This window comes from Lithobates pipiens, unplaced genomic scaffold (genome assembly GCF_037356315.1).
Source record: "Lithobates pipiens isolate NorthernLeopardFrog02 unplaced genomic scaffold, aLitPip1_a1.2 Scaffold_11, whole genome shotgun sequence".
NCBI classification, from domain to species: domain Eukaryota; kingdom Metazoa; phylum Chordata; class Amphibia; order Anura; family Ranidae; genus Lithobates; species Lithobates pipiens.
In genome coordinates, this window is record NW_027507696.1 from 18,637,126 (window position 1) to 18,654,300 (window position 17,175).

The 17,175-nt window shown below is 39.9% G+C and overlaps 1 protein-coding gene and 1 long non-coding RNA gene across 2 annotated transcripts in view; one reads left to right on the plus strand and one right to left on the minus strand.

Annotated features, from left to right (window-relative positions):
* Positions 1–11,842, plus strand: part of MYH7 (myosin heavy chain 7) — an 85,931-nt gene extending 74,089 nt beyond the window's left edge. Inside the window, exons 25-39 of the mRNA XM_077469245.1 lie at positions 79–169; positions 362–751; positions 1,986–2,112; positions 3,407–3,525; positions 3,645–3,841; positions 3,956–4,139; positions 4,223–4,388; positions 4,607–4,731; positions 4,865–5,173; positions 6,095–6,298; positions 6,551–6,676; positions 6,847–7,122; positions 10,737–10,832; positions 11,412–11,546; positions 11,734–11,842. Of these exons, the coding sequence (XP_077325371.1) occupies positions 79–169; positions 362–751; positions 1,986–2,112; positions 3,407–3,525; positions 3,645–3,841; positions 3,956–4,139; positions 4,223–4,388; positions 4,607–4,731; positions 4,865–5,173; positions 6,095–6,298; positions 6,551–6,676; positions 6,847–7,122; positions 10,737–10,832; positions 11,412–11,546; positions 11,734–11,751 (2,563 nt within the window). The 3' untranslated portion in view covers positions 11,752–11,842. The remainder of the gene's footprint in view (positions 1–78; positions 170–361; positions 752–1,985; positions 2,113–3,406; positions 3,526–3,644; positions 3,842–3,955; positions 4,140–4,222; positions 4,389–4,606; positions 4,732–4,864; positions 5,174–6,094; positions 6,299–6,550; positions 6,677–6,846; positions 7,123–10,736; positions 10,833–11,411; positions 11,547–11,733) is intronic.
* LOC143960544 (uncharacterized) overlaps positions 7,194–17,175 on the minus strand; it is a 30,193-nt gene continuing 20,211 nt past the window's right edge. The window contains exons 2-3 of the long non-coding RNA XR_013270340.1: positions 9,578–9,656; positions 7,194–7,279 (exon numbers count right to left, since the gene is read on the minus strand). This is a non-coding gene — a long non-coding RNA (uncharacterized LOC143960544). The remainder of the gene's footprint in view (positions 7,280–9,577; positions 9,657–17,175) is intronic.

Here is a 17,175-nt window from a genome sequence, read left to right on the forward strand (position 1 = left end):
ATAATGTGCATTTACTTTAAACTATAACTGCACTCTTGTGTTCTGAATGGGACTTACAAGTTTTTTTACATATTCCAGAAAGGATTTTGAAATCAGCCAACTTAATACAAGAGTTGAAGATGAACAGAATGTATGTATTCAGCTGCAGAAGAAGATGAAAGAGCTTCAGGTAGGTATAGTTATTCTGATAGCAGCATTGGATTGGGGGGAACAAATTGGACAATGAAACATTTTTTCCTTGTTTTGTAACTATCCTGTTTTAGTCTGGTAGTACTGTGTAAGAATAATGAATCAATTTGTATGTATCTGATCATCAACATGTTCAGGTAAAATATTTAATATTTGAACTCGTTTCATTCAGGCCCGTATTGAAGAGTTGGAGGAGGAACTGGAAGCAGAAAGAACAGCTCGAGCAAAGATAGAAAAGCTTCGCTCTGATCTATCAAGAGAGCTGGAAGAGATCAGTGAGCGTTTAGAAGAAGCTGGGGGAGCCACTACAGTACAACTGGAGCTCAACAAGAAGAGGGAGGCTGAGTTCCTTAAACTGCGGAGGGATCTGGAAGAGTCCACTCTGCAATCAGAGGCTATTGCTGCTACCCTACGGAAGAAACATGCAGATTCTGTGGCAGAACTCAGTGAGCAGATAGACAATCTACAGAGAGTCAAACAGAAACTGGAAAAGGAGAAGAGTGAATTTAAACTGGAACTGGATGATTTAGCATCCAACATGGAGCATATGGTGAAAGCCAAGGTCAGAAATCAACTAAGAAGCACTCCTATGTGGTTCAGTCATAGTAATCTAAATTTAAGCTGTCATTTTACTCACTAGGATATCCAACAATGATATAAGAAAGGGTTGATTTAATAAAGGCAAATAGACTGCACAATTTGCAAGGAAATATTCATTTTTCAAGAGAATTTTTGCTTAGCTTAGCAGATGAGGTGAAGCTCTGATGATTTCTAGTAAGTTTAGGCAAAAAAATTGTTTTTTTATCTTTGATTTTTTTTTTGCATGTGATTAGGCAATTTTCGACACAATCACTAGGCTGAGTGAACACTCCCTTGCAAATTAAAAATTCCCTTGCAAGCTGAACTGCAATCTGCCTTTGGTAAATCAACCCCAATTTACACCCAATTTGACTATAAGTCATTACTAGTCCAGGTATGAAGCTGTAGATACTGGATTAGGTGCAGTTGTTAGCCCTTTAATGAGAGTGTATTGAGGCTGCCTTTACTAACATCTCTTTCTGAAGAATGGTAGTTAACTGCCTGTTTTTTAAATCTCTTGCATTAATATGCTGTAGCATAGATGTCGATGTGATTTCGCAACTGTCTCATGGTGGCCCCAATCACAAGCACTGAGCGATCACATGACTGCTGATCGCTCAGTTTTCAGTCCTCAAGTGCCAACTGGACCACTGGGCTGGAAGGGGGCAGGCGTAGCTGGCTCTCAGCCATGCACTGAGAGGCAGGGCCAGCTGTCAATCAGGTAGCTGGGTGAATTCTGACCGATCCTGATCTGGGAGTGGCTCTGCCATGTCAGCTGATAGTGAGCAGTAGATTATCAGGTGATTCTGGGTTGCAGGATCAAAAGTAAGTGAACCCCTGTCATCCACAGGGGAAGTATAGCCAAAGAAGATTTGCCCATACTTCTCTTTTAAGTCATAGAAGAAGTATGGAAATATTTTTTTCTGCCTTTCCTGGTCTGCATACTTAGGGAGCCCAGATTTGGGCTAAATTGTCAAGAAAAGGAGTGTGGTGGAAATTCGTTTTTACAGCATGCCAACATGTAGTTATTTTTCTATTGACAGAGAGATGCTATAAGGTTCTGTAACACTTTATAGTTATAAACATGTTCACTGCAGCATATACCATTAGTTCAACAAGTAATGACTTTTAAGCTATTATATATATATGATCATTTTATTTATCTATGAAGCTCTACCTTAAATTTTTATGTTTTGAAATAAACTTTCTCTTGGCAGGCTAACTTAGAGAAGTTATGCCGTACCTTAGAGGATCATGTCAGTGAGCATCGGACTAAGGCTGAGGAATCCCAGAGAACTGTTACTGAGCTGTCCACCCTGCGTGCCAAACTGCAGACCGAAAATGGTATTATCTTTGTTTCTTAACCGGAAATGCTATTACTTCTTAATAATTTACCACTTTAGAATGACTAGGGAAATTTTCACTATTCTTATTATTACAAGTTCAAATATTAGTAAAGAAACGCAGTGATAGCATTACATACACCATTTACAGCTAGTAGGACAATAGGAGTTAGGAGACGATACCACTCAGTGTTTGTGTGTGTTGAAGCATACCTGTGCCCAGGATAAGAAGGTAAACTCTGAATCACAACCGACACTTTTGAGAGCATAGATGAAAAGAGATGTATGTGACACAATGAGCAGCATGTGTACACTAATTATATTGTGAGAACAGTAGAAAGTTCAAAAAGTCCAAATTGAATTTACAGGGTGACCTTCCTCTTCAAAACACTTGATGCAGCACCTCTGGAGAGACTGAAGTATCTCTGAGTGAACAGATAAAGAGAACAGGAGGGCGTGATCTAATTGTACTATGTTACATATTTATTATGACAAAAGACAATTGGCAATTTAGATTTAACAGTTAAAAACTGGCTCATCAACAAAGTAAGACCTCTAATGGACAACCTCAGTACAACAGGGTACCCCGCTGACATCACATCCAGGCCCCTCTGTATTCCACGGAGCCCTCCACCATCTTCCTGCTTCCTCCATCCAAGCTGGCACCCGGCCTGACATCTGAACTGCTCACGCTGCAAGGGTGGATGAGGCTCCCCACCCCATACGCATGAGCCAACCACCAACTGAGAGTACACCTAAAGTGCTATTTTTCTTCTTCATAAATTAGCTATTTATGTACTAGTCCTTCATACTCCAGCACTTAGTCTGGCGCCCCCTGGTGTGTTTTCTCTGCCCTTCAGGTTGATTCCACCGACCTACCCAGTGTGTCTTCCCCAGGTTAAGGTACCCTGCTGTGCTGAGGTTGTCTACCAGAGGTCTTACTTTGTTGATAAGCCAAGTTTTAACTGCTAAATGTGATTTGTCAATTATCTTTGTGCCATAATAAATAAGTAACATACTACACTTAGATCACGCCCTCCTTCTAGATTATACTGTGATGTACAAATAGTACAAACCATTATCTTCACCTGCTCTGACCACCCACCCTTTCCTCTTAGACCTTGCTAAATGATGTCTTCTTTAATCAATAATACGTTGTAAATTTGAGAGGTTTATTATATTTTTTTATTATATGGGCAATATAGGGTAAAATTGCTTGCAAAATGTTATATATTTCTGAGACTCCAGCAGTAAGCATAATAATTCATAAAAATCAATATTATCCTTTTTTTCAGGTGAGCTATCACGTAGACTGGATGAAAAAGAGTCACTTGTGTCTCAGATGACTCGTGGCAAGCAAACTTACACCCAGCAGTTGGAAGATCTCAAGAGGCAGCTGGAAGAGGAGACCAAGGTACATGTGATATAAATCAAAACAAACAGTAGCAACAGCTATAAGAGTAACAATAAAAACTTTTCACAAAATTGTGAAATCTTCATAAGTTTAACCCAATCTGCCTAAATTTTCATCAGGCCAAAAATGCCCTAGCACATGCCCTGCAGTCTGCCCGTCATGATAGTGATCTCCTGCGGGAACAGTTTGAAGAAGAACAAGAGGCTAAGGCAGAACTTCAAAGAGCTCTGTCTAAAGCCAACTCAGAGGTAGCTCAGTGGAGAACCAAGTATGAGACTGATGCCATCCAAAGGACAGAAGAACTGGAGGAAGCAAAGTAAGACTGACATAATTAAATGTGTCTACAGAAATTGATATTCCGGAAGAAACATTTGTGTTGCATATAAACCTTTCCTTTATAATTTATTATATCGCTCCTGACATTTTAAAGGAAGAAACTGGCACAGAGATTGCAGGATGCAGAAGAAGGTGTAGAAGCTGCTAATGCCAAGTGTTCCTCTCTGGAAAAAACGAAACACCGTTTTCAAAATGAAATTGAGGATCTGATGGTTGATTTGGAAAGGTCAAATGCTGCAGCTGCTGCAATGGACAAGAAGCAGAGGAATTTTGACAAGGTAATCATAGGAGGAATATTGTAGCACATTCTCTTTAACAAGCACGCAGATTGAATTAATACTCACTATCATTTTGTACTCAGGTTCTAGCTGAGTGGAAGCAGAAATTTGAAGAATCCCAGACAGAGCTAGAGTCATCCCAGAAAGAAGCTCGGTCTCTGAGTACTGAACTATTTAAGCTGAAGAATGCCTATGAGGAATCTTTGGAACATTTAGAGACTTTCAAAAGAGAGACTAAAAATCTTCAGGGTGAGAAAATATGAATAGTACACATATCAGAATGCAAACAGCAGAGTTTCCAGTTTACGGTATATTAGACATTAATTAGTATTTAGTCAAAACTAAGAAAGAAACCCATAGAAATCCATAGATGTTCCATATTAAGAGAGCATTCCTAGTAGCATACATTGTGCTAGACATTTGGGCTATCAAGGCATTGATTTGAAATGTTTTATTTTGTAACACAGAGGAAATCTCAGACCTCACAGAACAGCTGGGAGAGAGTGGGAAAAGCATTCATGAGCTGGAGAAGATACGTAAGCAACTGGATCAGGAGAAGATGGAGATACAATCTGCACTAGAGGAAGCTGAGGTGAGCCGACGCAACTGGACCCTCTTTACTAAAGATGGCTGCAGACATTATATCATAGTATATCACTTACATGCTAATGTTTTTGCAGCACTGATTTGTTTGATTAGTCATTGTCTCTTGAAATCCTTCACAGGCCTCCCTTGAACATGAGGAAGGTAAGATCCTCCGTGCCCAGTTGGAGCTGCACCAAGTCAAAGCAGACTTAGAGCGCAAATTGGCTGAAAAAGATGAAGAAATAGAGCAGGCCAAAAGAAACCATCAAAGAGTGGTGGACTCACTGCAGACATCACTAGAGGCTGAAACTAGGAGCCGTAATGAGGCCTTAAGGATCAAGAAGAAGATGGAAGGAGATTTAAATGAGATGGAGGTCCAGCTAAGCCAGGCTAATCGTCAGGCAGTTGAAGCACAAAAACAAGTAAAGAGTCTCCAAAGCTACCTAAAGGTAATAACAAAAGTAGTGTCAGGTGGATACCTAAACTTTTCAGATTCACTAATGAAGAGCTAGAGAAATACTATAAATGATAGTCAAATATGTGCTTTTTACAATGAGTATGGAAATGACATATTGATTGCACATATAATTATATTGATTTCTGGATATGCACCTTATCTGCCAGTTTTTATAACTACCCTAAGATTTTGATATTAAGTAATATTTGAAACCAATTATCAGTAGTAGAAAGATGAAATAATGTTCTGGTATAAAATGTCTGGTTAAAATAACCATCCTTTTAGTACAATATAATGTAAAAGGCTACAATCTGAAAGTAAACCAGGCAATTAGTGCTTGACTCAGGACACCAAAAACCCGTGATGAGCTGATATGTAAATACCATTTTGAAGCAGGAATGTTGATGGCTAGCCAGATCTTTTCGCCGCTCCTTCCTGCACTACAGTCTATTTAGCATGGTTCCCTGTGGGTAATGTTCACATCTTTGCGTTTTCCACCGGTGCATTTTTTGGAAAGGGCCAGTCAGCGAATTTTTTCCCACATCAGGTTACGTTTTTAGTTCCGTAGACTTCAATAGAAACGCAGAGGAAACGCTTCAAAAATGTGCCAAAAAAGCATGTGAGAAAAACGCAAAACACAACAGGAAAACGCATCAACCGCAACCTGCATAGGTGTGAACCAGGCCTCATTAGTATTTAAATTTGAGTAGTAAATGAATGTGATAAATAGTATACAACAGAGATATAAAGAAAAATGTCTACAGCTTAACAGCGCTCAGTGGTTTTTGTGGGTGCTCTAGAGGACATTGAAAGATACTTGCAAGATTCTGAAGGTTCCTATGAAGCTTTATATACTTTACTGCATGAAAAGGGTGGCTTTAAACTAATGCTTGTTGTGTTTGTAATGTTACAGGACTCTCAAATCCAACTGGATGACGCATTAAGAGCCAGTGAAGACTTGAAGGAGAACATTGCAATTGTAGAGAGGAGAAACACATTACTCCAGGCAGAGCTGGAGGAACTGCGGTCTCTGGTGGAACAGACTGAAAGAGCACGAAAGCTTGCAGAACAGGAACTCTTAGAGACCAGTGAAAGAGTACAGCTCCTCCACTCACAGGTCAGCTGGCTACACTAGTTCCTTTGCTCAAAGTAAGGGTCATTTCTTTGAATAGAGTGACCTATAAATGACTCTTTGTTCCATATTTAGATGCACAGTTGTTTCTATCAATGGATTGTTCCATGTCTTTTGTCCTCCCAACAATAGTTTAACCAAAGGCTCTCCTGATATTTAGAAAATGCAGCTTCTCATTTCTTTGTAGCCATCTATGTGACTTCAAGTGTCTAATTATATCTTTACTGTTTGACACAGAACACCAGTCTGATCAATCAGAAGAAGAAGATGGAATCTGACTTGTCTCAGCTGCAAACAGAAGTGGAGGAAGCAGTGCAGGAGTGCCGTAATGCAGAAGAGAAGGCGAAAAAAGCTATTACAGATGTGTGTACTTTGGAATAATGTAGTTGAGTGCACATGTGTGTATGTGCATGTACATATACTTGTAGAGTAGAGACAATAAGACTACTGTAAAATTATATAAGCATGATCACACTAACATAAACTTGCCTAAACCTGTATATTATATCGTACATAAAATAATTTCATTACAGGCTGCCATGATGGCAGAAGAGCTGAAAAAAGAGCAGGACACAAGTGCCCACCTGGAAAGGATGAAGAAGAACATGGAGCAAACAATCAAAGATCTCCAACAACGTCTAGATGAGGCTGAGCAGATTGCAATGAAAGGTGGTAAGAAGCAATTGCAGAAGCTGGAGGCTCGAGTTCGGGAACTGGACAGTGAGCTGGAGGCTGAGCAAAAACGCAATGCCGAGTCTGTGAAGGGCATGAGAAAGTACGAGAGGAGAAATAAAGAACTCACCTACCAGGTGCAGAACACATGAACTAAATGTAGTATAATAATGTTCAATGTTAAAGCAGTTTTAAACCCAAAAGAAAACTTACCAATTCTTGGATGTGACAGCTGTATTCATTTTTTTTAGGTATTCTTTCTTCCATTTTCATCTGGCGATCCAGCCAGTAAGTCTGTTGTTTTCAAAAGAACAAGCTCTTTTGCAGTTACAGGGATGAGACAAACCATTTAACACAGACAGCGGTGCTCATATCCCAAAAGGAAAAAAACTGTTTGCTGCTTGTAAAGTGTTAGTTGGAGTATGGCTTCAATTTGTCAGTGTATTTAACCAGTTGCCGACTGCCGCATGTACATATACGTCGGCAGAATGGCACGTTTTGGCAAATGGGCGTACCTGTACGTCCCTTTGAATTTGTCACCGTGTGGTCACGTGCGCATCCCCCGCCGCGAGCTCCGTGAGTAGGACCGGAGGTCCCGCGGGCTCGATGTTTGTGGGGATACCCGCGATCGTCTCACGGAGAGGAAGAATGGGGAGATGCTAATGTAAACAAGCATCTCCCCGTTCTGCCTAGTGACAATGTCACTAATCATAGCTCCCTGTGATCGGGAGCGGTGATCAGTGACGTGTCACTCGTAGCCATGCCCCCTAACAGAATCACTCCCTAGGACACACTTAACCCCTTCCTAGCCAGCTAGTAGTTAACCCTTTCACTGCCAGGGTAATTTTTACAGTAATCAGTGCAATTTTATAGCACTGATCGCTGCAAAAATGACAATGGTCCCAAAAATGTGTCAAAATTGTCTGATATGTCCGCCATAATGTCACAGTCATGAAAAAAATTGCAGATCGCCGCCATTACTAGTAAAAAAAATTATTAATAAAAATGCCATAAAACAAACTCCTATTTTGTAGACGCTATAACTTTTGCGCAAACCAATCAATAAACACTTATTGCAATTTTTTTTACCAAAAATATGTAGAATACGTATCGGCCTAAACTGAGGAAAAAAATAGTTTTTTTATATATATTTTTGGGGGATATTTTATTATAGCAAAAAGTAAAAAATAATGCTTTTTTTCAAAATTGTCGCTCTATTTTTATACCACCAAAAGAAAGCTCTATTTATGAGAAAAAAAGGACATCAAGTTTGTTTGGGAGCCACGTCGCACGACCGTGCAATTGTCAGCTAAATCGACGCAGTGCCGGATCGCAAAATGTCCTCTGGTTTTTGACCAGCCAAATGGCCCGGGGCTTAAGTGGTTACATCCAAACCCTGCCCCCTCCAGACTGACAATGCTGCTGTCTAAATCTGCCCCTTGTGCTGACTCGAAAAAAGACTTGAAAAAAGATAATGCAGCCACCACATCTAATGATTGGCAAGCTGCAATTTATTAAAATTTTGGCTTTGGGTTTAATATCGCTTTAAAATGAAACAAATATTAACCTGAATAATATGCTCCAGTCAACACTGAAGGCCATATATTACTAATTCCTCCTGTTGTAAGATCCATGCTATCTGTCACATGGAAAATAGATAAAATATAGCATCTTAGGCCGCGTACACACGGGCGGACTGTTCGCCCAACTTAGTCCGCTGAACAGTGTTTCAGCGGACAATCCGCTCGTGTGTGGGCTTCAGCGGACTGTTTCAGCGGACAGTCTGACGAACAAAGTCTTACGAAATTTCCGTAAGACAGTCCGTCCAAACTTGGTTTCAGCGGACAGTCCGCTCGTGTGTAGGCTAGTTCGACAGACTAAGTTTGGCGCATGCTCAGAAAGGATTTACACGGCCGAAGGTTGCATTGCAGTGTATTGGACGTCGAATTTCTCGTCCCGTCGTACGTGCCGTTCACGTCATCGCGCACGCTTTCAGCGGACTGTCTGCTCATCGTGTGTGGTCAAGTCCGTTCATGCAAATTTCGAACGGACTGTTTGTCGGATTGTCTGACGAACTTAGTTGGGCGAACAGTCCGCCCGTGTGTACGCGGCCTTAGAATCATTTAAAGTCAAATTGAATATTTTTTTATTTTTGAGTCAAGAATATGGCCCGTTTGTGCTTACAACTCTTAAAGCTGCCCTGGGTTAACAGCACACCAGAGAGCTGGACTGCTGCTCTCATACGGAGTGTACTAGTCTGACATTCCTCCTGCGTAGTGATCTACCGTAATTAACAATGCTTATGATCACTGAATAATTCCTAGATAGCAAAGCAGTTCACTACAGTAATTGAACTGAGTCTTTATTTGTGGTTAACAGGTTCAAGTTTTTTTAAAGACTGTTCATTGTGCATTGGTGAGCTGTAAATGTGATAGTGACTTTAACACTGGACCAGTTTTACAAACCGGAATCCATACTGCCCTTACATTTTCCCCTACATCTTCCTTCGTTCTTACCTTGTGTATGTAAACCTTTGTTGATAAGATAGAGATGTACTGTATGGATAGTGCAGAAAAAGCATAGGCTACCTACCTGGTTCAACCATATGACAGACAACCAATACTTGGACAGGCTGATGTATTAGACAAGGACTGAAGAAAGAAGGACTTTCCTGTGGGGACAAAAGTATGTGTTTCCAATCATGAAAAACTCCCATGCTTGTACAAAGAAGTTTAATTAATAACAAAGTATTATAGAGTCAAATCATTTACATTTGGTATATAGCGGAGAGCTCTTGGGGGCTACTATGTACTATGATTGGTAAGATCTGTTTGCTTAAGCTCTTGACTCTAACTATATAGAGAGGGGGGGTTCACTCTCCATGCTGAAAGTTTATTTTATTTGGAATGCAAAATAAGGCTCTGGGACATGCAAAGTTGGGCAAGATGGGTTAAAATTCCCAGTGAGACGAGTTAAAATTGCAGTGGGACCCTGCTATTATAGTATAGAGATATATAAGGATCCAGGGGCAGATTAAGCCCACCATTTTTGCATGTAAGTAAAATATCACTTTTGGGTTGACTGGTCTGTTAAGCATGATAAAAGAAACAAAAAATGACCCGAGACCGCCCAAACGTAGCAGAGACATGCCTCCATCCCTGGAGGATATATAAAAAAGGGAGAAGAACAAAGGAATAAGTACAAGACTTTAAATGAGGCGTATCTCTGTTGGTAAAGGATATTGTGAGTTGATTGTATAAAAACTATTAAGTGTAACCAATCTCTGATGGGAAGTGCATTATTTTGTACACAAGAAATATTTATTTATTTTGCTCATTATAGGGCCTACCCATCAGAGATTGGTTACACTTAATAGTTTTTATACAATCAACTCACAATATCCTTTACTAACAGAGACACGCCTCATTTAAAGTCCCATACTTATTCCTTTGTTCTTCTCCCTTTTTTATATGGTCTGTTAACCATGTTTTCTGCTTGATAGCCATATTTTCACCTGGTGTAGTGGGTGGAAGAAAAATTCAGAGATAGGAAGATATCTCTTCCACCCATCAGTCATCTGCCTATCTACAGCCAACCTTAGGTACAAAACGTACATCGCCTGGTAGTGTTTATATTGTACTATTTTAACTATAGTTTTTAATACAACGTTGACAGTACTTGTGCTTCTTCTTGCCACTCCTACAGTATATTTTTTACCACCATTCTTTTTGAAATTTTCATATTTTGCTAGACTGAAGAGGACAGAAAGAACTTAGCTCGTCTTCAGGACCTGGTTGACAAGTTACAGCTCAAAGTGAAGGCATATAAGAGACAGGCAGAGGAGGCTGTAAGTATCTTGGCTTAGTTGGCTTTTCTTTCACAAATTATTACGAAGGAATATATGCATGGAATCCCCAAAGGATACAGTTTTTTTTTTTTAAATACGCTTTTGTATGTTTCCAGAAAAAATGTTTTACCACATATAATAACTAGGTGATACAACATTCTACATATTTATTGCTCAGTAAAGTAGTATTAACTGCATTATGACCTGGGATATTTTAGAACTTTTGACCACATGTATGATGTGCTTGAGTAGAGCTTTCTGTAATTCCACTGTAACATCAAATCATCTTCTCCCTCGTCTGCTGCTGAGGCATGGTAGAACTTATATAGGAGAAGACTTTTGCAGGATTTAAACACAGGTATTTCTTGAGTCAGACACTTCATATTCATACATGGTTATTTTCATGAGCAGTGAACTTCTGTTACAGATGTCTTTTTAAGGTGATATAAAATGTTAACATTGCATATAAGCCATTTAAACGCTGTATTTTTTGTTAAGTCTGTCCTCCTTAAAAATTGCTACATTTTCCTTTGTAACTCCTTTTTTACCATGTTTGCTTTTTTTTTTTTTAATCTGTAGGAGGAGCAAGCCAACTCGAACCTTTCAAAGTTTCGTAAGGTTCAGCATGAGCTGGATGAGGCTGAAGAGCGAGCAGATATTGCAGAGTCTCAAGTGAACAAAATGAGGGCCAAGAGCAGAGATGTCAGCACCAAGGTTAGTGCTCCTTAGGGACAATGTGGGCTGAGAGTAATAACGGGCAGGAGGAGAAAGGTGGAAGAATAATTCAAAAACTGTTAATCAGAAGACAATATTTGTGCTTTATTATATTACATAGGAAATATCTGTGTTGCCTATAGTAGAAGCCCAAATAAAACTTATCTTGCTTTTTTTTTCTTTGCAGAAAACGTTGAATGAGTAAGACCAATGCACTTATCCACTTCTACATGATACAGAGTCCAAGACAATGTATTCTGTGACCTGTCCTTATGTACAATAAAAAATTAACCCTACCTTTTGCTGTACTTTATTTTTTTTTAAATTCACAATACCTGTTGCTTCCCTCTTTTTGAATATTGCTTCACCCTGGGGAAAAAGATGTGCAAGGAAGATGTAAAAACATCTGTGTGTACTCATACGGAATATGGAAACTTCTGGACTTAAAGAAATAGACCTGTAAAGAAGATTGGGCTACAATTACTTCAGACCAAATTTATAGGATACTTGTTATCACCTTTGACCTCTTCTCCTTTATTAGTTTTTTGACTATTTTTGTTGGGCACAATGTTGGATCAGATCAGCAAATTTAAAATTTTGCTTAGAAAGTCAAGGGCTGACCTCCCTCCCCACCAAACTTGCTTCTATTGCGACGTAAACACGACCGGACTTTCCAGCAGACTAGGTCCGACGATCGTTTTTTGATCGTTTTTTCGTTTAAAAAATCAGACAGACCTAGAAATAGAACATGTCAAATCTGTCCGACAGACTCAATTCCTATGGGGAAAACCGTTCGTCTGTATGCTGGTCTGAAGGACCAAATACGACGCAAGGGAAGCTATTGGCTACTGGCTATTGAACTTCCTTGTTTAGTCTCGTTTACGTCATTACGTTCATCACATGTGTGACCAAGTCTGTTTGTCCGGAAAGTCCATCGGAACTCCGCCAAAAGTCAGTTGGGTAGACCATCGGACCTAGTCTGCTGGAAAGTCCGGTCGTGTGTACGCGGCATTACAGTTACCTATAAATCCTTCACATGAAAAGTGGTCACAATATACAACAGTGAACTGTTTAGGTGAAAGGTAGCAGGCCACCTCTGTGAAGGCTCTCATTTATCCAAGTCATGGTATAGCTAGTTGTAGTCAGTCACCTTGCTTTGTGCACAGGTCCAAATCATTTGGTGGAGGGGGGGTTATGGTGTGGGGTTGTTTTTCACGGGTTGGGCTTGGCCCCTTAGCTTCAGTGAAGGGAACTTTTAAGGCATCAGCATACCAAGACTTTTTGGCCATTTTCATACTCCCAACTTTGCGGGAACAGTTTTGGGATGGCCCCTTCCTGTTCCAACATGATTGCGCGCCAGTGCACAAAGCAAGGTCCATAAAAACATGAATGAGTGAGTTTGGAGTGGAAGAACTTGATTGGCCTGCACAGAGTCCTGACCTTAACCCGATATAACACCTTTGGGATGAATCAGAGCAAATCCAGGCCTTCTTGTCCACATCAGGGCCTGATCTCACAAATGTGCTTCTGGAAGAATGGTCAGATCCCATAGACACACTCCTAAACCCTGTGGACAGCCTTCTCAGAAGAGCTGAAACTGTTATAGCTGCAAAGGGTGGACCAACGCAATATTGAACTCTACAGACTAAGACTGGGATACCATTGAAGTTCATGTGTATGTAAAGGCAGGTGTCCCAATATTTTTGGAATTGTGTTATGACAGACTGTTTGCCTAAAATCCAACTGTTAGTGCACTCCATCAGACAATTGTTGTCCAACTTTCCACCAACAAATGTATGATGGCAGGCTAGTAAATTGTCCGCGGACAATGGTCTGTTGTCAGATTTTCCTATCGTCTGTACAAAAGTCCGTCACACAAAAGTTGAAAGCACAAAGTGCTATACAAGTCACTCATTCATTCATTCATTCACAAACACGCATGCTCGGAATCAATGCTCACCAAACACGATATTAGCAGAAGGTGCCCAAAGGGAGGTCCTCAAGAGCTAAAATTCCTCGTAATCACTACGTTGGTGTTTGTTGGCTGACAATTGTGTGCTGTTTGTATGCAAAACAAGTTCCTGGCACACTTCGGAGCAAAAGTCTGATGCTTTGTCTGCTGAAAATCCGATTATGTGTACGAGGCTTAAGACGATGCTGGGTTTTCACCACAGCATGCAAATACATAATGCAATTTTTACTTACTAAAATCACAGCATCATAAGAGCTTACTGAATCTAGACTCTAATGAGCAGTCAACCATGCCAGCATGACCTAAAGATCTTTACAAATTTGTACTGGCTAGTACATTCTGCAGACTATTTTTGTTTAGGCTTATAGAAAGAAATGTGAGGGTGTTCTGTAGACACCTCCAACACCAGCTTATCGCTAGGTAAAACACCACAAGACATTAGATGATCATTAGTAACAGTTACCTTCTGTGAATGGGCACCTTTACATTTAGCCAAATCCTCCACAGTTCTAGCTGTATAGGTGTGCCCAACAATAAATTATTGCAGTACAAATTTTTTTGTTTGGCTCTCTTCTGATTAACTTTCCATGTGATGTAATAAAGTGTATATTTTTTGACAGGTAAGTTTGTTATTCAGTTTCCATGTTGTTATTTTACTATAAATTTTGCAATAATCTTTTTTTTTTTTCATTTTCAACTATTGTAAATGACCAGTCATATGTTTCTTTGGCCTTCTGTTCTTATGTTTCTCTGTGCAGCTGTTCTTTTAAATTTAATTTCACTCACTGCAGGGTAATGTGGCTTAATGCAATTTCTTTTCATGTGGATCTATGGGATTAATTCCATGTGACCAGAACAATTAACTTAATTAGCATCACAATGTGACCGTGACCAAACATCACATTACAGAGCAACCTGACCCACAACATAACCCTTTTCACCCAACATATTGCACTGTGTTCTCTTGTCTTTTTAAATTGGTACTTCTGGCTAAATTAAAAAGCTCCAGTCTAAATCAAAACCTTTCTATATTTTCTAAGAGAGCTGTTTAGACCTCTAAATATAACCAGTTTCTGCAGATTGGCTGATTTCCTTAATTAGGTACCAGTAATTATTGTGTGTCTATGCCCACCCTACTTTAAAACTATTAGGAGAAAATGGGGTGCATAATGTTTCTGCCCCAACGTCAACCTCCAGCTATGAAATATCTTGTAGTAGAGGATGTGTTATATTTTTTTCTTTTTAATAACTTCATAAATTTGTGTTTCCAAACCCCTAACTCAAATCAAAGCTTTTTTTATTTGTTTGGAGTGTGAAAAGCCTCTATCAACCTTGAGGCTCCATGCACACTGTGTTTAAAAAAACGCTAGTTCCTTTGGCAGAAAAAACACACTCATATAGCGTTTATAGCATTCAGAAAAAAAGTACACGCAACATAGTCCAATCATCATCAGAAGATTCATTGGTGGTACAGTGGTGTAGTAGGTAGCACTCTCACCTAGCACTAAGAAGGGTTGCTGGTTCAAATCCCAACCACACCACAATGCTACCTGCCTGGAGTTTCCATGTTCTCCCTGTACCTTGCTTGGGTTTCCTCCCACACTCCAAAGACATGCTGGTAGGTTAATTGGCTCTAGTATATGAATGTGAGTTGGGGACCTTGGATTGTGGGCTCCTTGAGGGTAGGGTGCGGGTGCAATGTATGTGTGGAGTGCTGTGTAAATTGATGGTGCTATATAAATATAATAGATGAACATCTTAATGAGACACAATGTACAGGGATAGGGGAAATTGTAGACAATCACTCAGGATGGACTGGTGTCTTTATTTAACCTTACTAACTATGTAATATGCTACAGTTCTAATCAGTGTGCTATGGATTCATCTTAACTGAGTCCTGGGTATGAATCCATAGCACACTGATTGGAACTGTAGCATATTACATAGTTAGTAAGGTTAAATAAAGACACCAGTCCATCCTGAGTGATTGTCTACAATTTCCCCTATCCCTGTACATTGTGTCTCATTAAGATGTTCATCTATTATATTTATATAGCACCATCAATTTACACAGCACTCCACACATACATTGCACCTGCACCCTACCCTCAAGGAGCCCACAATCCAAGGTCCCCAACTCACATTCATATACTAGGGCCTTAATGAGACACAATGTACAGGGATCTGCTGTAAACATAGAGCCCAGCAAATATATTTCAATATTCAAGTGTGCACAGATAAGGGCATGCCACAGGGTCTGCACACAAAACCAGGGCATCCTTCTCGCACTTCCTGTGTATTTTACCAATGTTAGAGGGAACAGAACATTTGAGAAAATCTCTCAATTTCCTGTGTATTTTGACAGGTAGCAGACAGAACAGGAAGTAAAGTGTAATTCTGTCTACTGGGGGGGGGGGGGGGGGGCACATTTTCTAGCAGAGTGTCAGGATTTTATTGGTAATCCTTGTCCGAGTTATGAGGGTCAGACTGAACTTAGAAGAAAAATGTCCCCCTTTTCCCTACCTTTTAATTTTCTTCCTCCAACCCAGGACACTGATCCTAGCTTCCTATAGTTTCTTAGCTTTTCTTTTTCATCCACCTATATTATTCATCACTGAAATTTCTTTCCTCCTTTTCTATGGGGGCTCCTCGACTCTTTCTCTTTTTCTAGTCTTTCAGGGAAGCCCCCATCAGCACCAATATTTTAACCTGACTTGCATATAGCCAACTGCATATACAGGTATATATATCTTCAAGATGTTTATAAGTTACTTATATGCCACCAACTTGTCTTTCTCTATCCATTGGCTTCTACCCTGTTCAACTACTGTATAACTTCGTATTTTTATTCACCATGACTTTTGCATTTATTCATGTAGTTTGATACTCTCTAATAAAAATGTATTAAAAGTGAACAATCTCTCTTTTGGGGACACAGACAGAATCTAAAAATCTCACCAAAAATATTCCCACAACCAAGACACATAATCTAACAGTAGTAGTAGTAGTAGTAGTAGCCAGATTCACTCAATCCTAACCTAAAAATAATTACTGGAGCCTAACTGTAAGCAGATCTATAGCCCAGAAATCATTAATACATAATTAAATGTGTTTTTTTTTTAAAGCAACCTTTTCAATTCTCTATACAGTCAGAACCAGTCAAATCAGTCAAATTGGGTGAAGGAGGGGCAGCACGGGGAAGCAATCATAGGAGCAATATGCAAATATGCTGACAGGCAACTTGCCAATAGGAGGAGAGCGCAGACTGAGATAAGGGATTGCTATATCAGTCTGCTGCTGTCCCCTTACCTTCTAAGCAGTGGGCTGAGGGTGGAGACACTCGGGATACCACTTAATGAGACACTGTCACCTTGTGTATGCAGATCAAAGTTACAATTTGCAAAGGGCATCTCCCTAACCCTGATATACTTACCTCAATACTCCTTCCTCTTCTGCAGACACTCACAATATTGGATACCTCTGGGTATGTTAGAACGTGTGGTCTGCTTCCCTGTGTTCAGGCCCAGAAGCCAATTGCTCGCATGAACACTGTAACATGACCAAGGTGGTGATGTCACTGCTCCCACAAATCGCTGCCACGGCCATTTTTAATGTTCACTGCATAGGATAAAGGAGAACTGAGGGATTGAAAGGTCA